Source organism: Cygnus olor, chromosome 1 (assembly GCF_009769625.2).
Source record: "Cygnus olor isolate bCygOlo1 chromosome 1, bCygOlo1.pri.v2, whole genome shotgun sequence".
NCBI classification, from domain to species: Eukaryota; Metazoa; Chordata; class Aves; order Anseriformes; family Anatidae; genus Cygnus; species Cygnus olor.
Genome location: NC_049169.1, coordinates 116,666,558 through 116,691,594, shown reverse-complemented (window position 1 = coordinate 116,691,594; position 25,037 = coordinate 116,666,558). Strand labels below are relative to the sequence as shown.

General features: G+C 40.3%; 1 protein-coding gene across 5 annotated transcripts in view; it reads right to left on the bottom strand.

The window, feature by feature from the left end:
• Positions 1–8,825: 8,825 nt before the first annotated feature.
• AGPAT3 (1-acylglycerol-3-phosphate O-acyltransferase 3) overlaps positions 8,826–25,037 on the bottom strand; it is an 89,926-nt gene continuing 73,714 nt past the window's right edge. For all 5 annotated transcript variants that reach the window (XM_040545437.1, XM_040545438.1, XM_040545440.1 and 2 more), the window contains 8 exons: positions 23,951–24,177; positions 19,115–19,284; positions 18,774–18,935; positions 15,994–16,147; positions 15,447–15,549; positions 12,410–12,485; positions 9,951–10,149; positions 8,826–9,463 (listed from right to left, as the gene is read on the bottom strand). In XM_040545437.1, the coding sequence (XP_040401371.1) occupies positions 9,375–9,463; positions 9,951–10,149; positions 12,410–12,485; positions 15,447–15,549; positions 15,994–16,147; positions 18,774–18,935; positions 19,115–19,284; positions 23,951–24,128 (1,131 nt within the window). In that variant the 5' untranslated portion in view covers positions 24,129–24,177 and the 3' untranslated portion in view covers positions 8,826–9,374. The remainder of the gene's footprint in view (positions 9,464–9,950; positions 10,150–12,409; positions 12,486–15,446; positions 15,550–15,993; positions 16,148–18,773; positions 18,936–19,114; positions 19,285–23,950; positions 24,178–25,037) is intronic.

The following is a 25,037-nucleotide window of genomic DNA, read 5'->3' as shown; positions in this document are numbered from 1 at the left end:
CTGGACACTGCTGATTTCCTCTCTGTTTAGAGATGTTGGGATTAGAGAACATTTAAGAGTGGTTTATTATATAAGAGGAAGTCAGCTGCCCTTGTTGCTGACTAACAAGTGAGATACCATCTTTTCTGTCAAATAGTGATGAGAAAATAAATATGCAGACATACTGTATGTACTCAGCTGTACTACTGCCTTGCGTGAAGGTGCAACAATTTACATCACTACGTATTGGGACTGTATCGTTAAAACACGATCTACAACTTGGAATAATCTGTTGAATCTTTCAGCTTAACACAGTACCCCACAACCTTGTGGACCTGAATAGCATTACACTGCTGGCTGAAAGGATTCCAACAAAGCAATGTTAAGATTGTCAAAATAAATAAGTAAATAAAACACTTGCTGCTCTTACAGGGCTCACTCTGCCTGCTCAGTAGATAACTCCCTTCCCTGCTGTTCTCCCTGTCTGGGCAATCACTGTCCTCCAGCAGAGCTGCCAGGGGGTCACGTCACTGAGCCGGGTCCTGCTCCAGCACGGGGAAGCACACGCTCCTGTCACACCTTGGCCAAGGCCACGCTGTCACCAGCCACTCTGTCAAGGCCTTAGGCACGCATCGGGTGTCAGAGAATTTGAACACCTAGGCCATGAGTCTGGACAGACAGCATCCATAACCTCCTTCCCCGTTGCCTGTCAGGTGAGAGGGATTAATCACCAGCTAGCAAACTCCCAACCTATCCCAAACAGCAGTAGAACGGCGGCAGCAGCTCCAGCCTCAGCAGGTTCACCATACAGCCCACTGCAATCCTGTCCCTTTGGCACACACCTTCATCTCAGCAGGAGCATAAAGATAACAGCATTATAGGAGATTATATATATACATATATATATATATATAATATTATAGGTTCATGGGTGTGGATCCATAGGGTGTCAAAATCCAGGAGCATCTCGTTAACCCACACCACAGTTACCAAGCTTGTATCTACCTACATACGTGTGCTCTACATACATAAAGTTTTGACTGATAGATGTACTCCGACTGTCAGCCTCTCAGGAACAGATTCCAGATTCAGAATTACACAGAAAGTGCATTCACCTTTTCCCCCTTGCGTCTCCTACCCCCAAAAAGCCCTGTGCCCAATTTAACTGCTGTCAGGAGCCTGGCACATCTGAAACAGGAACTCACTCCCAGTGCAGCAGCTCTCTGTATCAGGTATTGAGGATACTGCATTTATTTTATGGAAGTCCAGGCTGTTTTACCAAATACATTAACTTCACATTGGAAGAAAAAGGGTAGAATAAGTGAGAATCATGTAAACCCCAAACAACCAAACCCAAAAAAAACCACCACCACAGTCAGCTTCATATCTCTTTAGGGGTTTAAGAGAAGACACACATAAAGGTCACTGTGATGTAGCTAAACTGCTCAATACAGAAAGAAACAACCTAACAACATACCCTGTGCCTTCAGCCAATCCACGCAGCAAACATTTTCTTCCATTTCCACAGCTGCCCTGTACAGCGCAGCCCATCAAGCACTATGCTGTCCCCACACCCTACTACCCCGTTGTTTCTGCTTCTCCAGTCCATGTTGTTGTGTCTCTGACATTGCCTGGCTGAACAGAAAGCAAGCAGCTCACTAGAGAGGATTCACAGAAGGGTAACTTAATAGGCAGTGAGAGAAGACATGCACCTCTGAGGACAAAAATTAGCAACAGCCCTCTATAGCACATAGCGAGGCAGCACACGTGGAGGAGCAGAGCTCTGCCATCAGCTGAGGCTTTTTCATGGCTTTTGCATGTGTGTATTAAGGATCATACCATTTTAATTAAAGTAATTCTTTATTATGCTGTACTGATAAAAATCTCAACCCATGTTTCTCACCTTAAAGCTGAAAAAATAGTACTTGAAAAGACCATTCAAGACGCCCCATTAAAATAATCAGCCTTTAAAAATGAATTACGGATCTGAGGAGATTCAATGTAGGTATGGAAATATGAAAAGCTGGTTTTGTGCAAACCACGGAAGTAACAAAAAGCTTCTGCTTGCATACTTATTGAATCAGTACCCATCTTTACATAAAAAAGTACCTCTACACATGGTGTAACCAATTGATCATTTTAAGGCATCTCAGCTCTGCTATATTCAAGGAGCAAGGGATCAGAGAAAGGAAAACTTAGAAGAGGACCCAAGAACTCAGAGCTTGCAGTTCAGCAAAAAGATGACAAGAGGAAGGTGACAATATCACACAGCCATTTGTTACAGGCACAAGTATCACTAAGAAGAATTAATGCCTCAGGGGGCGATACTAGCTCACCACCTCGCAAGCACAGAAACAGGCCAGGTAGAAACTGCAGAGACCTGCTTCTGTTAGGCAGCCTTCTGTTAGAAATAAGGAAAGAGGAACAAAAGTGCTAAGTGATCTTCCAGGAGGCCTCCATTTGCCTCCAGGAGGAAGCATATGCTGTGACATGCAGGTAAGGAACATGGGTGGGCTTTAGAGTGAAAAATAGAAACTTGAAAGATGTGAGATTTGAAAAAAGGGTTTAATCTACAGCATCTATCTCGTACAGCCAGCTTAGCCTGCTGGACTCACAGCTTCTTAGATCATACAGCTTTGTGCTTTCTTGGGAAGAAACATCCTTTCCTTCTGCATCCTGGTTATGTGAAAGATGGTTATGTGAAAGAACCGTGAAAAAACTTCATACACCAATTCTATGAATGGTGCAGTAATGCACAGTCCCTCCCCAGTTCTTAATGACAGTGATGGAAGTCCTGTTTAGCTTGTTATTTATGCCCAGGTTTCCAGTCCCCCCAAAATGATGATCCACCCAGATTATTGCTGCAGACATGTGGCCCTTGCATGGATCAGTCTGCAAGATAGAGACCAAAAAAAAAAAAAGCATAAATGGAAATAAAATCAAACAAAACAAAAAGCAAAATAGCCCTTAGTGCACGCTTAGTTACAAAAAAGTGTGCCAAATATGAAAAGAATGTAGATCTTCCCTTTCCATATCAGCTACTTATTCAGGAACAGTGCAGAAAAACAGATGTTGGGCAGTCACCCTTTCTTAAGCACAATTAAAAAAAAAATCTATGCCAGCATATTATGTACAAAGTCACATACAAACAGTTCAGATAAGCAACTGAACGCATAAACGAGATTCTAATATACAGTACTTTCACACAGCCAAAACTATTTTATTTTACAAGACGAGTCGTTTGCATTTTTTTTTTCTGAAAGCTCAGTAAAAACAGCATGAACTACTTAAACAAAATTTAATAGACAACTTACAAAGTGAAATTTGCATAGCACTGTAAATCTGTGTATTTGTTTGGGCACAGTTCTTTTTAGAAACTACAGTGAGTGACAGGGTTAGGCTTCATTTTGTTTTATTTTTTTAACCAGATTCAGACGCATCTCTTCTGAACATCAAAAGAATCAAGTGTAGGAAATAACTGTAAAAATGTACAAAAATATATACACATGCACAGTAAATGTGTACCCTGTATACAGTTTTATTACTTGCTAGATTTGGCTAATAATGATGACACTTCCCTCCAAAGCATGAGTTTGTAACAATCGATCAATAACGTTAAGGAGGGTTAGTTTTCTCATTAAAGAGGTTTTCATTAAAGCTACGGTACTTGCTGGTGATCTTTATGAGTGAGTAACATATGCCAGTTTACAGGAGCTTCCTGGCTTTCAGGCAAGTAGCATTCAATTGTCACAGCGTACATCTCTGACAAAGCTGAAGCAAAATAATGCAAGTGATACAGCTTGTCTCTGTGCACAAGTGCAAATAATAGAGGTCTATCTGATGCCTTGGGAAGAATTTGCATTCCTGATTAGCCTGTGCCACCTACTCTTCTGCTCTTCTCAAATTAGATTGCGATGTAACTAGTAAATTGTTATGTTTTCCTTGAAAATATACCTTGGCAAAAAAAAAAAAAAATCAGGTAAGACTGAAAATTAGTGGTGGTAGCCCCTACACTAAAGAATACTTCAAATACTTCCAAGTTCGGTTTAAAAATTACTATTATATTCCAGTTTCTGATAAAGTGTCTATTTTTAAAATACATTTCCTCTTAAAAAAGATAAAATGCTTCTCTTGCTAATGGAGTTTGTAAAGCTTTTTGGAAATAGACAATCAACTACACTCAAGCACTCTGAAAAGTGAAAATTAACCTTCCTCTGAGTTTCAAAAACTGCAGAGTAGCTTTTCTGCCAGTCTGTATGGGTGTAACATTTTAAGAAATCCAGGCAATCTTCTATAAACTTAGAGAGGTCAAAGATAAGAGAAACATGACACGTTTGGCTTATGGATGCTAATCCACTGTCTTCCCAACTCCAAATCGTGTAATGTTTCCATGACATTTTCTGGTGGGTAGCAAATGTGATTCACACCCCATTACACTGGCTTCCAGAAAGTCTTCCCTCAAAAATATTTATTTATTTAAATCTGCAGGGATCTTGGTGCAGAGATCACTGCGACAATCAGATAAACTATTCTTCAAGATAAATAGGAGGTGTGACAAAATAAAAAGTTGCCCTCTGTAACAAGGAGATAGGCCCTTCAAGACCAATTCTGACCCCAGTTGCATGAAAATAGTGAGGGTTACCTCGTAAGTTGTCACCAAGTGGTTTCACATTCATGTTACAGATCAGAATGTGCCTGCCCACATACATGCTCATCTCTGGTTTACAAAGCTCCTGGCAATTCTTCCATTTCTTGGCTTGGGGGAAAGAATTTGGCCGTATCTGTCCATCTTTCTCCTCCATTCAGCTGTGCATGTTGCAGCTTTCAGCAAAACCGTACCTGCTTCAAACCCCAGCTTCACCCAGTGCTGGCAGCTCCAGAGCAGCCCGTTATGGATCCAAAAGTTCAGAAATATGGAAACCAGCAGGTGTGACAAACTGCTTCAAAGTACAAATTCAGCATTACCATGAAGAAGAAGGGCTTTTCTTCCCAGGCATGAGCCAGGATCGTGCAACTGGGACTACGGCGAGCGAGAAACTTCATACCAAGTGACATAAGCACATGGGCATCCAGGAGATGCTGTGAGCTACTCCAGTGCGTCCAATTTCCAAAAGGGAACCTAGGAATGGATGTTTCACTTGTATTTGCATTGGCCTTCAGCATCTGTATGAAACACAGTTGGGCTAAGTCTATCCAATGTTGACCTTAGACTTACTATGTACTTCTCCAAGATGCCAAGATATGTGAACATTGTCTTCAATCTGAAACGTTGCACAGTGTGAATTCAGCATTAATAAAAGCCTCCAACCCCACGTTTCTCTAATCAAAACGTACGTGAAGCGAATACAGGTTTTGGGGTAGTCCCAGACAGAAACGGTACCTTTAGCAATTATCAGATGTACATTGACCACTCCTTGTTAGTTGCTCCAGCCCTAGTGAAATCCCATTTATTGGTTTCATTGATGCCAGAGAGAGACCTGTTACCAGGTAATGCAGGCCTATGTGAGGCAGGCCTGAGAAGGACGTACCCTCCCTAACAAAGTTTTGCTCAGAAGCAGCAAAGTTGCATCATCAGTAGACTTAAACAGAGTTATGTCATTTCATACCTACTGAGCATGTCAACCAGTGCCCAAAATGCAGGAAGACAAAAACCCAGCTACGTGAGATGATTTCTCTAGTATTAGTTGAACTGGAAAGCTCCAAGTTCCAGCCAGGAGGTCATAACCGAACCATCTGCAGAAAATACAGGCAAGCAAGTATACAGACATCAGTAGATGTGACAAGTGGTATCACGTGGAAGTGAGCAGACACATTCACTTTTTTCCGTGAACACTAGGCAATTAGGACAAAAGGTAGTAGTCATATTCATTGGTCAGCAATTAAGTATAGAGCCCTTCAAGATAAGTTAAAGCAAAACAAAGGAACGTTGCCCATGCTCTTTGTGCCAGAGACAAATATTTTGCTCAGTAACACTAAGTCAATTGCAAGAGCACATTCAGCCCACAATGAGTAACAGAGAACTGTAATCCCTATTGAGCCAAGACCTCTGGATACCAGCTATCCAGACAGATCACAACCCATCCTTCTTCAGCATCAGCTTTTTGTGCCTTCCTAACTGCGAGACATCACAACACCAGTAGCCTCAGAGCTCTCCCACCAACTTCTTACGACATAGGTCGACATGATGAGATCTTGGAATTGCAAATCCCACTTTGAGAGCAATATCGTTGTTCTTCACGACAACGATGGGTGCTGCCATGGCCCATATTAGTCACCTTCAGAGTCAATGCTGAGATCCATGACAGTCAGCTTGCAGGTCCACGCTGGAGGACATGGTATTTAATCTAAACGATCAAGCAATAAATGAATGTTTTGAAAGGTGGAGAGAGGAAATGATCCTACAGCTTTAAGTTTATTAAACTTAGCATGGTTGAAAAGCAAAAGACAAAAAAACATGATATATTTTTGTTTATTATTGCTCTTAAAGGGCTTGGTAGTCAAATATACAAGCTATAATCTATTAAACCAGAAGAAAATAGTGTAAGATATAAAATCTACGCTCACTTTTCCAATCCAAGCCACCTGCTAATCTTCATTAGTGACATTAACTTCAGCTATTTCCAGTAATTTTAATTTATACATACTCTGTGTATGTGTGCGCTCGTGCGTATATAAAAACTCCTATTTGAGGAGATAAAATTCAAAATGAAGAGATTTGTGTTGTTTTTCACTGTTTTGTACATTGCTGTATATTTCGATCTTCCAAATGGTTACTGATATGTCCGTTTAGAAGAGCAAATTAAGTAAATGATGATGCATGTATTATATTTTGAAAAAGAAAGCATGACCAATAAGTTATAAGAAAATATGAAACATTGATTATTCTCCCCTTGATGTACATGCACTAATCCCATGATTCCTAATAAGGAGTTACATGCACTAAGAGGAGAAAAGAATCCCATAAAGAGAAAGGCTATTAATTCCCTTCCCCTTTAAGCACTCCCCCTCTTCTCAACATTAAGAAGGGATTTATTTTGTCAAATTCTTGTCATGCCCTATTAATATACCACCCAAAGTGTAAGTATAAAACAGCCAGTGGTCAGCCTGCTTTGCAAGCCTCACTTTGCTAAGCTGGTACAGTTTATATATACACTCAATACCATCTTCAGGAAGCAAGTATACAGCATGTGTAGCATCTTTCTAACAAACAAGAATTATATCCATTACTGAATTACTTACGGGGAAAAAAAGGGGAGGGGGGAATGAAAAGAAAGAAAAGCTCACTGGTTTTAGCCCTCTGGTTAAAAAACAGGGAAAAATCAGAGTTATATTTATCAGCATTTAGAATTCTAACCATATTTAAAGACAGAGTACAAAAACACTCAGTAAGGAAAACAGAGTCATGGCTAGGATCTATTCTCCTCAATTCCCAAATCATATTCCAATTTCTACCAACATGAACAACAGTTTTGTGTCCCGTCTTAGGGAAGACTTTTTGTAGGGTAGAAAGATGACACAGTAATGCTGGAGCTACAGGTACAATGATTCGGTGAGGATGAGTCTCAGGAGACAGACAACATAGGTTATCCTTCAAATCATTCCGTTGGAAAGACCACTAATAAAAATCAAGTGCATGACAGAACAGTGACTAACGATCCACAGTAAAATATTTTTCCAAGTTACAAAATTGCTCTTCTAGACAGAAAAACCTGTGGGAGAAGAGGTTACATTCTAACAGAGTAAATATGAAAAGAAGGTAGATGATTACTCTCTTATTGTGGTTGCTAGAGCAAAGATGAAAAATAATCAGTGCTCTGATAAGATCTGCTATTTGCAAGAGTGAGATAAATATTCTAAATGGCAGCTAAAATGGCAGACCTCAAGAGTTGGTTTCTGCCCCCAGCTGTAAATCTGCAACCCATTTCACCAACTTCTGAGCGTAGCCAAATGCAGATCTTGGCCTTCAGACTTAAACATATAGGTAGCTCCCATCTACTTGAGAATAATTCTGCAGCTGTGCACACAGCAGCAATCTGCAAAAATCTTAAAATGTGCGTTTATGAAAAAATAAGAGGTACAGCCATGATTCTGATCTCTATTTTAGTGAAAAAATCCGAAGGACAACAAGCAAAACTAAAGATATTTAAATCCCTGAAGAGACCCCACACTCATTCTAATGCTTAACAGCACAACTCACCTTGCAATATTCTTCACATTAACATCTATAACACAACCAAGTAGAAAGTGCAGCACACCCTACCATTACAGCACACAGGGTAAGATCCTGGTCCCCATTTGAATCAATGTCAAAACTCCCACTAGAAGTTCAAGAGATGCCGGTGTTTGGAATCTTACTGCTACAGACCTCTCCTTTCAGAATTCTTGTAAAATACAAGATTTTGAAAACTATTGTGCTAGTTTCTGCCGTTATCCCCCAGTTTACTGAGAGATCTTGGTTGAACTGGACTTTGGTGATGACAGACGTGAACAGAAATAAAAGGAAAAAACATCAGGACAATTGAATAAATTTCCTTCTTTGCACAACTCCAAATCCCACGGTCAAAATTAGTTCAGAAAACAAAACAAATGCAAGCAGATTCAAAATTACATACATACATGATGTGAAACGGGGCTAACAACACTCAAGACTGAGGTAATATTTAGAAATTAAACAGCCTTGAGCAGTTGGCAGGAGATACGATGAGAATTTTATACTCTTTTAATACTAATGGATCTGTTCTACGTCATGTGCTGATCAGTAACGCACTGCTTCCAAACTCCATTACGTGTTCTCTTGCATTATAGAAGTTTTAAGATGTTGCCTGAAAATAAGATGTATCAGTGTAACATACAAATAGGATTTAATCTGTAGCCATGAAAACACAACCTTTCCAAAGAGACTAATCCAGTGAACATCTATAATTAATTAAAGAATGGTTGTTTTTTCCTGGATCATTAATAAAAAAGTTGAAAAATCAAACGCTATGTTGGCTTTAGCAAGAGGAAACATTCAATGGCTCCTGTTGTAAAAGTGAGTGTAGTGCTCTTGACAGAAACCAGTGTATTCAGTCATCTGACGATGCACATGGCCATGCCCAATGACCTCTCTTCTCCCCCCACCCCCAAACCCCCAACAAAGCAAGAAAAATTAATTTCCTCCTCCCCCCCACCCCAGATTTTCTCCCATAGTTTGACTACAGTAATCCTTAAACAGGCAGAAAGTTGATTCGTTCTTTTCAGTTGATGCCTCCAAATTCTTCATTCTTGGCTCAAGTTTTATTCATTAATATTAGTCATCAGTTATTAAGAAAAAGATAGTTTCTAAGTGTTTGTTTTTTAACTGAAGTTAATCAGGTACCATAGTCTCATTATATGTGCTGAACTGCAGCTGTCAGTTATTCCTTTTTCTTGAATTCTTGGTTGCCATAGCTGGAGCCTTTTTCTATTTCAGTTACTCCTATCAGTCTACGAACTCCAAAGGAAGCTTTAAAACATAACAGAGAAAAAGGGAGACATATTAAATCCAGTTCAAGGATTTAGGAGGTTAGATGTAAACACACAAGAAGAGTTTTAAGTTATTCAAAGACCGAATTCAGCAGCAATTACAAACAACTGCTTTTCAACTGTGCACTGCGTGAAGCTGCATATGAATTTTTATTTTTTTACTTTTATTTTTTAAATATCACAGACAAGGCATGCAGTCAGTATTTTCTCCTTCAGGCACTGAAGCAATGGGCTACAAGACCCACTTGATATTGATTGCTACAGATGCTGCCTAAAATATGAAGGCAAGTCTGCCTAGATTAATGCTATTCAAATGATAAAAATGCTATACAAGATAAAAGACTACAAAATGAGCCCCAAGTACTCTTCTGCAAGTCCCATTGATATTCATTAATACACAGAACTTACTGAAGCTAACAGATCCTGTTACATGTTACTGTACTTAGCATCTTCTCTTCTTTTATTACCTGCTCCAACAAATCCCAGGAATGCAAGGATAAGGAGAGGTGATCCACTTGCAAAAACTCCAAAGCCAAATGTGAAGAGAGGAGAGAGGAGAACTGTGGCCCAGAAAAGAAAGTTTAGGAGAGTCCATGGTCTCCTAGGAGGTTTAAACTGCTGGCCAGGAAATACGCCTTCCTGATTATACATCTCTTGCAAAGCATCCTGAGAGAAAGAAGACAGATGAAAACACGTTCATAATGTTTGCATTAAGCAATCCAAGACTAGTCAACTCCAGGACAACACCAAGGACATCATCTGTGGTAAATGTCTGTCAAGACTACATGGCATCCATTTCCATCTGCTGTTTTTGCATTTTTGCTGTTTGGGCATTTCTGTCAACTGCCAAGGCTACTGTATTAGCCCTTTGAAGGCCATGTTGGCCACAATAAGAAACTGAAACAATATTAGCCTTTCCACTACCAAATATCTTCATCTGTTCTCTTAATTTCTTAGGAATTTACGGCACTGTCAGGCCAGGGGTCAATTCAGACATTACTTGTCTATTTGCTGGATGTTTTTCTTCCTGTTTTTACTTACTAAATCATGCTGACTTTTCTTGAAGTCACAGCAGAAAAGTGCTACGTATACAGCTAAAAGAAGACAAAGCACAAACTAACCAGCTTAGACAGCACTGTACGTAACCACAGAACTTCAACAGAGCAGTTGCATTCTCAACTGAGCCCGCAGACAGATGCAATCACAGAACAAATAACAGGAAGAAGTGGCATGCCCATATTCTCCCACAGGTTTATAAGACTGCCCTGTGAGATTTCCAAGCCATTACCAAGGATGGTTCAGGTTAGGCTATTTCTTACTTTTTTCCCCCCTACTTAAGCTGTTTTTCTTTTAACTTCCCTTATGATAGGCTGAGAAGCTCAAGGCATTTCTTGCCAGTAACACAGCCTTTTGAGGACGTACCTATTGTACACTGCATCGATTTCAAGGATTCCAGTTACAACATATTGCTCCCACCATAAGATCAATATATACAATACCCATATATATAAATAATAACTCCCCTGACAACACCTGTCACCAAAGTTGAATGGAGTACAGCAAACATCAGCAAGGAACACCAAGACCTCAATTTGCAAGCACAGCAGAGCATTGTGCCCAAGGAACAGAGCCAAGCAGAGTGGGTGCTCTGGGCTGCACCCGGTTAGCCCCGCGTTTACTGCTTAACAAAGAAACTGAGAAAGAAGAGCCCTCAACAATACATCTTGATGTTTGCTCCTCAAATCACACAATTTCAGAAGGAATTCTCACATCTATGAGTCTCTTCACAAGGGAATTAGATAAAGGCACAAACATGATAGCAGGAGACAGGATTCAAGTATCTTTTTTTTTTTTAAGCTCTCTAATCCTGTATTACACTGACTCACAAGCCCGTCTGATACCCCTGCCGATGGGAGGTGTGGGGTTAGGGGGGCATATAGATGATGGTCACTACTGCTCTTTGTAAGGTAACTTTCCTCCACCTGAACCACATTAGAGTTTAGGTATTCAAACAAATTAGGTTAAAATGAACAAAATGAAACTTCCAGACCCTTATAACTTGCTGCCTACCTACAGGCTAAGCATAAGCTTGGAAATGCTGCAGCATAGGTTATCGTAGCAGAAGAAAGACAGGGATAGTTAATATTTCTGTGCTCCTATTTGCCCCCACAGAAGAGTAACACATCAAGATTTGAAGCTCAACACATATCACTCAATCACATATCACATTTGAAGCTCAACAAACCACCAATTAGGGCTGGGCAAAGTAAATTACAGTTCTCTCTTCCTCCCCACAGAACTGTTCAATCTGCAGTCAAGAAAGCAACCATCTAACAGAAAAAAAAAAAAAAGAAATGAGAAAAACCTTTAAGCCCTCCAAAGGCGCCCTGGCCTTGTGCTACATCGGTCCCTGGCAGCAGATCCCAGGAGCTATCTGTACTGCATCACAGACCACTGCACTGGTATCACATGAAGGCAGAAAGAAAGTAACAGTGGAAGAAACATGAAAGCAAAGGACAATTACGGCAAAGAGCCTTGACTTGCTGCCCCAACATACAGTTCTTGAGTATGTAAAAGCATCACAGGGAATATGGAGCTTTTAGAAGAGTATGACAGAGATCTGGGAGATGACGAACATAAGAAGGTTGGTAGATTGCTATTAGTCTTCGCAACTCAGCCTTAACTCTGAATGCCATTTTGCTTCCCAGCAATTTGAGACCTACTCACTAGCCATCCCTCTGTGGCCAAGGGGCTCCCTTACAGCTCATCTGCAATGTTCCTTCCAGCAGTCTGAGGGACGGCTGCCAAATTATTTACAATATTTCCATCTCTTCTCTCCCTTCAGTGGGATGGTGTGCATTTCTCAGTTCCTTAACACATTCCCCTAGAAGTCCTGAAAGGGAGAAAAGAAAGCAAAGCCATTTACCTTTTCTTGATAAAGCTTATGAAGCCAATTTGCAGCTTCCTTTTCATCTTGAGGGATGTCTTCCAGAGGAAATCTCCTAGTTTAGTAGACAGATGGAAAAAAGAAAAAGAATTAAGTCAAAATCTAGGTGTTTGACTTTAGACCTCTATGAGGGAAGACCTCCCATTTAGTAAAGAGCACAAACTAGAAGTAATGCTGTCACCAATGGCAGAGCTCTTACGTGCAGAAGAATTGGGACTTAAATAACCCCTGATTCTCTGCCAAAAACTCAGATTCTTAAGTCAAAACAAACTGTATAAGCACCCATCAAGTTTGAGCACATTAGTAAAGTAAGCATTTCCCATGAAAACGCTATTGCCCTCTCACTGGAACCATTACTGTTTGATTTCCAATGAGCTCAGAAAGAAGCACCCAGAGCTGGAAAAAGTCAAGCAAAAGCGACAATACCCAGGATAACTGTTTGTTATATTCTGCTAGTGAGGGAAAAAAATTGAAGGAATGAGAGGTGGGTGGTTAAAAATTCACTTTGTACTAACTCTAAGGAAAACACCTACAGAGTCTGTATTTCTTCTCTCTCTCTCTCTCTGCTTCTCTGGCCATACAGGTAGAGACATATAGTTCTCTTAGTGCATAGGAAAAGCATGCCCAGCTCTGGGTACTGACCTGACCTCACTGAGAACAGGAGCCTTTTAAGATTCTAGTTGTGAAGAGTCAACTTATTTTCCTGCATTCTTTTATTTTCTGATAGGTGAGCATGTTAATGGCATGTCTGTGTTGTCTCCTTTCTCAGCAGCACACAACTCTGCATCCTGGATCAACTCAGAAAGAAGTTGCTTGGTTTGTATAGGGCAGGCACACACACCTCTTACACCCTCAAGCTCAAACATTTTGTTAACATTCATACGTTGGTATCAGGCCCCTCTTACAGTAGGGCAGGCGGTAAGAACAGGACTATGACTTTTGGGAGAGCTACAGACACAGTGATCCCACAGACAACTTATCTGGTGTTGTTCAACAAGGGAATATGGTTCCACAGTGCAAAGTTAAAGCCTTTGAGTCTGCAGCAGCAGAGGGAAGATATTCTAATGCATTTCTAATAGTTTCTGCATCCTATAAACAAATTGAAAACTAGGTTTTACAGATTTCCTTCTAATAGCTCTAACAGGAGGAGACGCTCAATTAATATAAATAATGCTCAACAAAAGCGCAGTAAAAAAAGCTCAGCTCATTTGCTGAAAGCTCTCTGCTAAAATCCTTACTGTATTGGTATCACCACTAGAGGGTACTCACAGCAACAACATTTACTAATTTAGCTAATCAGTTTCTCTGGAGCCTGTCAGGAGAAAGACTGGATCATCTGCAGAGAGCTAAGCTTCTTACCTCTATACAGGTAGCTTCATACACATATATGAAGAACAAGAGCTTACATGCTTCCTTTCTCTATCTAAGCCAAGTCTGCTGGCACATCAAGGACATGTTTAATTTTCAGCAAGACGACTGTAAAAAATAGTTTCTTTTTTATAATAGTTTCCTCCCCGATACAGTGTGGAAGCTTCAAGTATAGAAAAACATCTTGAGAATGTTGATTCAGTCCACAAACATATTATAAATCAAAATTACAGAAAAACATAGTTATTATCTTCTTTAACGGGGTACACTTGGCAACACTATCTTTGACAGAATTTTATGAAACCAAATCTCTTCTAAAGACTAATGAAAACATTTCTCTCCTCATCAATAAATAAGACCAACTTACTTGTATTGAGATACAATAGCCATAGGATAGCTTAGCAAGCCATAGGATATTTAACTGAATGCAGCTGCTCAGTGTATAACTATGCAGATGTACATCCATGCACGTGTAACCTGGATCTAGGTAAATACATAACACACATGTAGTGCCAGTATGGAATTAGAGGTGGCAACCACCTTACATGCTGTTTAACTAACCGGTAAGTCGTCTGCTCACTTTCTTCATCAGGGATGTGTCCTTCCCCATTAGGGCTGCAGCACCCTGCCTCCCCTGGGACAGCATTTCTTCAACAGAACTGTTGCTGCAGTACCTTGACACAATGGATAATAAGTGCAGGTCCCTATAAAGTCTTTCACCCTTGGAAGCTCTGGCATGACACACTGTCTTTCATTAGGACAATGTACAGAGCCAGTGCTATGCACCTGCAGTGCACAGACCCAAGGGCAGAGGTGAACGGAGTAGGGGAAGTAGCAAGTAGTCCTGCTACTTCAAGTACCAGAAGTGAGCTGTCAGAAGAACTGTGGGAAGAACAACCAGGTCGTTTGTCAAGTCCAGACATAAAAGGGAAAAGAGGAAATTCAACAGGAAAGCATTGGTAGCTTTTATGATCACAAGAAGCTTTTGAAGAAGGCAGCAACAAGGAGAAAGCAAGAAAGAGAAAGCACACGTAGGTGTGCATGCATGCACATACGTGCTGCATGGAGGTAGGGGTTAGCAGTCACTCTTTCAGGCAAAAAAAAAAAGAATGTGAGGAATGTACCACCTCATTCATATATTTGAATTTCAGCATTATTTAACTTCTAATCTGCTAATCAAGCCATGTGAGAGAAGGGGACAAACTGGCACAATAAGGAGCTTTACGCCACTTTCTACAGGAGACTACTGATGCTGGGCAGGTTATTTATACTATACGTATGCTCACAAGGGACTGGGTAGGGAACAGAACACTTCCTTTCTGTTCCCAGCAGAGAAAAGAAAGGCATGCAAGTGCCCTCACCACACAAAGTTTGGGGAAACCCCAGCTGGACAGACAGTACAGTTATAACCAGGCTTAAAAAGTCCACCCAATGCTCTCTGACTTGCTGGGCAAAATCAGGGGACCTGAAACGTGAAAATAAACTGAAGCTGGGGTGGGGGCATGACAAGGAGGTCTCTGTGGCCTGCAGAGAAACTTGAATGACAAAGCAAAGAGGACTACAGCAGAGGATGCTTCCCTGTGAAATCTGAATACACTTCAACACGCCAAAGCATGCATCTTAGGGCTCACCATCATTATATGCTCACCTTACACACATATCTGCTTCATATTTCTTTCCATAAAGAATTCCTAATAAGGAGGGGTTCTTGTTTCCTCTGAAATTTAGTGTTACATCATACACTGCTGCAACTGTTGCAAAAAAAGAAAAAAAAAAGATGTTATATCAGCAATTCTAGCAACCACGTTGCCAGCACCCTTGCATTAAACAGCAACAGGGCCTTGCACAAGCCTTGATGTCAGGTAGCAGAGTCCTTCACTATTTTGTGTTAACATGTTTTATTTAACATGTTTTATTTTTCTCTCTCAGCCACCTGACATTCCCATCTATGTTGCATGTGTGTTACCAAAACACAAGATGACATGATGAACTAAGCAACAATGACACACCTAAGAAGTTTTTTTTTTTTTTTTTTTAAGAGTGGTAACAGTTATGTGGCACGAATTACAGTTGACATGGTGTATGATTATTACTTCCAACTTGCTAATTGTAATGGACAAAATGAACAACAGAGTATACTACAATGCGCTATACATTACAATTAATGTGAAGAATGAATAGCAGCTTGCCAGTACCTGTTCCCCTGAGACACTGGACAGCAGTGGTGAAACCTTTGGTTCTGGGCAATAGGTGGTATTTCAGTTTAGGCAACCCCTTGGATTCGGCTACCTCCATACTGATACGATGCTTCGTCTCTGTAAAACGAGTTCCTTCACAATACAGGAGAAACTAGTAAAATAAGACAGAAGGCAAAAACAAGGATATTTTGTAACTACAAGAAACCAAGCAGAATATAAAAAAATTTTTGTAATGTAAACATACATCGGTGCACACACACACTTCAGTTACCTGATTTGATCATCAAGTAGGAGGCACAAGTACCACCTTACAACTCATTCAGCATAGATTATATTTAACTACATTGGAAGCAAATTTAAGGTAACAAAAATCTAAATAGTTATACCTGAAATGTTTATTTAAAAAGAAAAAAAACAATCCATTAAAGATTTAGCTGGCTGGTTATGGACTAACCTACAAATCAGAGAAAGCAATCCAATTATCAGTACATGACTATTTTAGAAAAAAACATTAATCACTAGCTTGCTTGTTTAAAATTTGTACTGTACAACCAGAACTACTCATCTGAGGACAGACCTGTTTGCCTGAAAGATTTTCTGATTTTTATTTTTAACTTCGATCGGTTGTGTTCATAAAAAATGGTGCCTTTCTCTAAAACCTTTACCTTGTTCACAATGTAAGGCATCAATCTGAGTGTAGTATCCTGAGCAACAAGTAAAGACTTAAATCCTCCCACCCTGACTTCATGCAGCACAAAACAATTGATCTGCCCTTCCCTAGCATCTCTGTTACATCTGCTCTACTTGTGAGAGAGACCAGAAGCAAAGCAAAGCCAAGAGCAGACAAACAAAGCCCATCTGAGCGCCCTGGGGTGAACTTCTGTTTATCCCTGGTCTTTCTGAAAGGTGGACATCCATTTTTCCTTGGGAACAGTGCAGCTTTCAAAAACACAAACCTCTGCATCACAAGTAAGCAACGGGCACGGCAGGAAGGTAAGGTTGCTACTGCTCTTTCTCACAGCAGCATCATGCAATGCTGTAATGTTACAGTTCGAAAGAAACACTTGTTGAGTGAGTCACCATATACCTGCTGTTTGTCGGCGCTGTGGCTGCTTGACTTTTTTCTCTGTAGTGTATACACACCACGCATCATAAAAGGTAAATCGAACAAAATGTTAGGACTGCAAAGCCACACACACAGTAGTCAGAAGTGCCTGAGTGCGTGACAGCACGGAAGCTGGCCCTGCAATCTTCATTTGGCCCTTAAGGGAATGAATTCCCATTACCAAAACCCGACCGACCACCACAGACAGGTGGTGAGAACAGCTGAAGGTACAGAGGCCAATATTGTACGCCCAGCCTCTGGTCTTAAATTCAAGTTCTCTTTCTGCTGCACCAAATTCTCCCCTTCTTGTACTCAGTGGTGCAGCAACCTTTCCGAGCCAAGTATGTGAGCAAGGTACAGGCTGCACCGCAAGGCCTGGGTGAAAAAGACCTAACAAAGAAAGGTTGCACAGACTGTGCTAATTGCAACATTTAGAATGCACAAAAAATAGGGAATTGATTTATTCAAGTCAATTTTAATCATGATTTAAGTTACCAAGCAGGAAGTCTTGATTTAAATAACCGTGTTTTGCATTTACATTTTTTTTTTTGTTGTTTTCCCTAGAGACTAGTTCTTGGTTATCAATGATAGAATCATTATAACGTATAGACTTGCAATTAAAATAAAGTCTTGGCATATTTTAATTGGTGTATATATATGTTTAAACATTAATCAGGAGGATATATTTAGTTCATACCCATGTATTCAAGCAATTAAGTAGTTTAAAACACATTGTCCAGATATTTTATTTGTAGTAATGATAAAAAAACAAATGATCCATTCACTATGTACATGTTAAGACCTACTATTTCACTATTCATTTTAACAAGCTTTACTGAATATTGAAATTCACTTGAACCGTGCAAAAAGCATCTTAAAATGTTTTATGAGCCAAATAACTCCACATTAAACGCACTGCTATAAAAGCTAAACAGTAAGCTTATCAAAACATTTGCATTCAAAGCTAAAAGAAGGTTAATAGGTTGATTATACTACTGTATTTCTGCAGTAAAATCTAACAACATTGTACATAATGAAACATACATGTTCCACCCTTGGCTTCAAATAACGTCAAAATAAAAAGGAGAAGCATAACTGCAAAAACAGTTGTAATCTTACCATATGCTCTCATAGAGACTTTTTAGGATACATCTAATTTTACAGATCAAAGAACATACTAACAGAAGAAATTCCTACTAAAATTCATGGTCTGTGCATCCACCCCACCCAGATGCACTCAAAACCAGAAGAAATTTTTGTTGTGTCTACCTCAGAAAACGTAACTTAAGATTATATAGATTTAGTAGTCAAATATGAGCTGCTACTTATTATTTTAATAATAATTTATTATAATAAAAAGGCATACATTTTATCTGAACTTATTTTTAAGTATTACACAAGCTTGATTTGTACATTATAAGCTTCTAAATCATCTGTGCAAGCTTCTGAACTGCTTTCCAAATGCCTTTAATTACCAACAGGAAAACAGAGCCACACTTTACAAGCATATCCCAAAAGACCTCCTGAAACAGAACACATTTTCCATGACAGCACGTGAGGAACAGAAGGGAGCAGACCTTCTCCTGATATACAAGGCTACTGTACCACAATAGTGCCATCTTCACCATTTCATTTCCAGCAGTCGATACTAGCGGAGGAACCCGACACTTACCCACATATATTCAGGATAATCAGCCAAACGTTTTAATCCTTCAATAACCGTATCTCTGTCTTCTTCCCATTTCCTTTTGCAGAAAACAATCTCAAGGAAGTACCACGTCCAGCCAATTAGGGGCACATACAGTAGCTCTCTCTTAGCGAGAACTTTGGAACTCTTGGAGAGAAACAAAAACAACAATCCAAAAATGTCATTTGCTGATGTGTATCAAACAAAAGCATTAAGGTTAAGGTGACGGAAAACTGATGGAGTTTTATCTGGAAAACTCTACGTGCATGGGTTTAAAACAGACCCATAGTCCTTCAGATGAAGGGAAAGCTCATGGCACCACGTACCCCGAGTACTCCAAAGCGTTCTGTCATAGTCCAGCCACACAAGAAGTCAATTTCAAAGTTGTGATTCAAGATGATGATGACGTGCTCTTTCCCAAAGGTATTCACAGTAGCCTCGTCAGAGAACAAGGTGCACTCTGTGCCTGACCACCATTCCAGCAGCATTACCAACTCTGACAAACATGGTGAAGACAGATGAGTTAGAGGTGATGCTTACAGAAAACGGTTAGCATTTAGTCTCCAGCCCCATTCAGTGCCTGGACTCTTCTGGCTCCTGACAACACTGTCGTCATCTCAACCCAATCCAGTAGGGATTAAACGAGAGATTGTACAGGTATAGACCAAATCACAACGCTATCCTTAAGCAGCATTTAGGGAACTAGATATATACTTTATGAATACTTTAACAAGTTTTTAATGGTGGCAAATTTGGGCACTGTAGTATGAATGTGAAATTTCACGATAACCAGAAAAAATACACAAAACTTTATACCTGAAAACAGGCAGTTGAGCTGCTGATTGCTCCACTAAATGAGTGCACTTTCTCCCAGGTGGAATACAAATTATGCATAGATGCTGCCTAATGCTTTTACTCAACATGAAACAAGCTTTATGGAAGTAAACAGACCAATAAAGGGCTCTTAAGTGCATATGATGTCACAGGTCTTCTGCAAGAGATTTCAATATTAGGACTCTTATCATTCTACGTTATGGTCATCAACAGAGTCAGAAGCACCAGAGAATCAAGCTAATTTATCAAAATACCTGTGCAAAGCCAGGAACAGTAAACTGCTTCATTCTTGCACAGCGAAGAATGAGCCCTTTCCCCTGTCTTCTCCAACTTTTCAATATACCAGTGTCTCTCTTACTCCACTCTGCACATTTCCTTCATTATTCACTCTTTTTATTTTCCACCTCCATCTGTTTCATCTTAAAAAGACCCTCCATTTAAATTCATCACACATTTAGTGTAGTTGCTATGGTTAGCCTATTTATCTCATTTCAGTACAACAAGGCAGATGGAAAGTATTGCTGGTATCATGGGACATCTATAAAAAGTATGAGAATAGTTCATTCTCCCAGTAGGAAGATTTGCTTCCATGCAAACTGTAGTCATTGGTATTTTCTCATTTCAGTAAGTTATGGATATAATCAAAATTTGGTAGCACAACTACACCAGTTAAAAACTCCAGCTGTTCTGATGTTACTATGACAAATATGCAGGGCCTAGATATGCAGAACTGGAAGGAGACCTCTCAGTTCTCCACATCTACATGGTTCCGCCACCCTGTACTCCAACTTCCTGTCGGGAGGCCCTGGTTTTGTAAAATGGAGCGGTGCCTTCCTGCACAAGGGCTTCTGATCAGCGTGACCACAATTCACAGTATTCTACCTAAGCTGCCAAGTAAGAGTGAGTCCAATTTTGCACCACATCAATAAGAAGGCAAACACACTATCTAGGTGAATAGTAGGGAAAATTATCCTAACTTGCCGAAGCTACATAGCTTCTTCAGAATTAGTTATTCAGATTGTATTCCTTGTGTGACCACTTATCTGCCAGGCTATTCTCCTGTACTGTTTTCGAGACTTGCTCATTTGGGAGGCATAAAAAAATTTATGCAATTTGCTGATCAAGAGTGTAACCCTGGTTGACTGGAATTACAGCAGAAAAAAGAAAACTTTATACCAGCTAGAAGTTTTTTTTTGTTGTTTGTTTTTTTCAGTTTTGTCTCCTTTGGGAATGATGCGATGGCTTACCTTTCTTGCTCTGATTATGCTGGCTTAGTGCAAGGAGAAAGAGGACAGCAAGAATGCCCTCAGTTTAGAGCTACGCTCTTCCAAGTAGGTGTTCAGGAGAATGGAGTAGTGGTACCAAATTGTAATACTCCAAGCACTTTCCCCTTCTAAACACCTCCAGTATCTGCAACAGACACTCCATTTTCTTATCAAGAATAAAATAAAATGGGTCTGTTTTTTCCTCAAGATCAGGTAAAAATTCTGCAGAGGCAGGTGTGGATGACTTTCTGCAAGGTATTCCTTGCACTATGTATTCCAAAATAGTGGAAGAAGCTTTGCTTAGAGATCTCAGAGTTCACACTGAAAGAGGAGGGTCAATGAACCAGAGAATTAATATAAGGAAACAGATGTCCTTTGCAAGTGTACTGATAAATGATGTAATTATTATAACAAGGAGTGGGTTCATTTCCTTTTTTGTGTGTGTTTGTGTGGTGGTGGTGGGGAAGTTAAGATATTTCATGTGTACTGATCCTGTCAATGATACAGCAAGCCACTATTTCTAAGCCAAGAGAAGGTAAGACATGCAACATTTGGGATACTCCATATAGCTGCCACTGAGAACTTTACTACAGCAAAAACCCTTCTTGCCATCTGGATTCCAACACACCAAAGCAAGTGGTTTTATGACTTCACAAGCCATCCAGAAACAAAATAAACAAGAGGCACAATGCATCTCTTGGCTTAAAGCACTAAAATTTGAGAGACTGTTTTTGGAACTGGACTAAACACACTGCTATTCAAAGGCATGAGTCATCTGAAAAGAGTTGACACAAGAAAACTTGGAATACAGACTACCCTTCATGAATTAAATATGCAATGAAGTACTTTTAGCCCAGAGTCTGACAAAAATCCCCAGCACCAATTTACTCCAGGAAGGCCCTGGCAGGAAGGATGGGGAGGAGGGGATGCCACCTCACTAACAGACAGAAGTTTGAGCTCACTAGTCTGACTTATCCTTAAATATCTCAATCACAGCCCCTCCAGATGACTTATTTCAGTGCTTCACTATTTCTTAGAAAGTTTTCAAGTGCAACACATCCCTCTCTTGCTATCTTTACTTTTCTTTCCCCAAAGGTCTGCCATGGACACTGGGTAGAGTGTATCTCCTTCCCCTTCTGAAGCCACGTTTTATGCATTTAAGAAGAAATATAGTAATAGAGCCTTGTTTTCAGTGGAGACACACACACACAACCACCTATATATCTACTCTTGCACACCATTCCTTTGCCAGACTGGCAGAACAGCTTTTGTGGAAGACAACTGCTGTAAGGAGAGCTCCTACATGAAAATTCTCAGCCTCAACCCAAACAGTTTGGAGCAAGTGACCAAAATGTAGCATCTAGAATAGAACACCAAGCTGTAGGTTCACTGCCGAAAGGTTTCCGTATAATAGAACACATTTCGTTATGAATGGCAACAGTTGAACTGCTACACTTACACCACTTATTTCATTATAAATCACAATTGAAGTGCATATTCTGTCAGCTCTTCCACTACAGGCCATCAGCCCTCTGCAATCCCACGTAACATTTACATTAATTTTCACAGTTTAATTTCTCACTCGTTTAATTTTTAATAGGCTATACACAAGGGGTTATCCCAGGTGCAATCCAATTATCTACTCAACTTCTCCAAACCTTTTTGAACAACAGTGTAGGGTATTTTCAGTGTATACAAAGTACAGATAACGGCATTTAAAACATGCTTTTTCCACACACAATGTTAACTTGCAGAAATCAAGGGTGTGAATCTACAAGCCTTACAGGCACAAGCAGCACGCATCCTCTGAAAAAAGACTACTTGTGCAGCAATAGTTTGCAGGATGAGATCAGGTTCTGAGTTATTAAAAAGCACAAAGAAATTCTTACAAGCAAAACAAAATCCCATACACCTCTATCTCACGCCCCAAGCTAATATTGAAGTTTCTGTCTATAGTTTTTTCCATTACAATACCTTTTTCTCCTGACAGTTTGCCTGCCACTCTACTTAATTTCCCTTCTCCTGTGCTTCTTAGACAGCAGTCTAAATAGGTGGAACAAAAAGCACAGGAAGGACAAAGACAAAAACCTTAAAAAGCAACCAAACTAGATACTTTGGAGCATTTTTATTGGTAGTACTTCACATTGATGACTTAAATGTGGGTGCCTGTCAGTGGACTGCTCAATTGTACTTTAAGTACTCATTCAGGTGACGCATTTATCCAAAGTGGGAGTTGGATGCTGAGCACTAAGGTAAGTGGCCATGCATACTGGGAGAAGATGGAGAATGGAAATGTATAAATTCATTGGATGATTCACTCCGGAAATAAGAGGTGACGTTTGGACTAAGGAGCCTTCTAAACATTCATTTCAGAAATCTGCTGTCCTGTTAAGCTGTATGAGGAAAAAGAAAACCATCCACAGGGACGAAGTTTTGCAAAGGTCTTAAAACGGGAAATCACAGCAGCTGAACTCACTGGAGAGCTCTCCCCCAGGCAGAAGATGAAAACTGTTTACAAGAAGAGACATAGGTGTCATAGATGAATACTGCAGGGCATAAGAAGAATGCAGTTGTCACACAGCCCAGCTACAAAAGCATTTACGCTAGATGTTTAAGACAGACATCTGACCTTGCAGATCACACAGTCAACTTGTGCCCCTAAGTAAGTGGTCAACATAGCACCTACACCAAATACCTGAAGCAGTCTCTGAATTCCTCTTTCTCCCATTGCTCAGCAGTCTCTGATGCAGGACAATGATGGTATTGATCGGCAGTTTCCCAACAAGCAAGGTAGGGTCAGGGTAGCAAGGAGCTTTACTATCTACTCCTTTCATAGGACAGAGTGACAGTACGTCTCAGTCACTTGACTCCTGTATGTTTTCCCAATATTTAGAAAAGATGGCTGCTCTGAATTGCTCTGAAGGAGTCTACTTAAAACTTAGCAGTTCTCTCTGTTGTGCATGCATGTACATACATGTGTTTCTTCCTTAAATTAATAAAGAGCAATCGAAGACACCCCCCCTTCCCATCCCCAGACCTCACGTCTCCTTCAAGCATACTCACGGCTCCAAAGCGAATAGGCAAGGCGACAGTTTACTCGTCGATAAAACTGCTTGTTTATGGGCCAGAGGACTAGCGTGCATAGTTGAATGAAGTTAATGATCAGTCCACTCACAACAAAGACGAACCCAATGAGGAGGTGAACTATGAACTGGGTCTTCAGAAAGGCAATGAAGCCCATGATAACCACTCAGAAGCGTGTGCAAGGGCCGTCACTCAGAATAATTGTCCTGAAAGAGAAAAGAAAGCATCTAATTGAGCCTGGATTTACAAACCCTGGGGAAGGGAAAAACGGGAGCACTAAAATAAACAGTCCATGCAACTTCAGCAACAGAAACCCAGCCCTATAAACCTCCTCTCCGAGCCTGCCTCATTCAGGTCTTCACACAACAAATTGGAAATGATTTGCACCATCAGCAAAGATTGGAATAAATCTTTACTTTCAATTTACAGCCCACTAATAAGATTATTGTTAGCTGAAGATGAATCTCACACCTCTCTTCGGACAAAGATCATACAATTGGACTTAACACTGGAAGAAACACAAAGACACGTGCTCACAGGGAACCACTCAAGCCCCCACGAGCCAATAAGCTGGGCTGCAATTGTTGTGCCCTCCCTGAACTGCAACAGGAGCTTCATCCCTCCTGCACCCAATAAACATGGGTTTATTCGTATGCCATGCCTCCAGAGCCGTGTAGATGAACTGATGCCCTCCTGGCCTGCCTTCAACACTAGCGCTCTGTGCACACTTCTTCTGAATAAGCACTGAGTGAGGGCTGCTGGGCTTCAGAGGCTTTGCTCTGCACGTGCTTTGACTAGAAAAACACAGCAGCCCATCTGCAGAGCAGGTTCTTCACCCCACAGCATGTTTCATGATGAAAAGAGCAGGGCTGGTCATTATAGCAGCCCCCTGGCAAGCTACAGCATGGAAAAAGAAGTTCAGTATTACCACATTCAAAAACCATGCTGGAGCAAGTTTAGTAACGTCTTGCTTTGTCAAGCCACAGTTCCACAATCAGATATACTAGTTAGCGCGGGGGAAAAAAAGAGTAAAATAATAAAAAGTCCTTAGGATAAGTAGCAATAT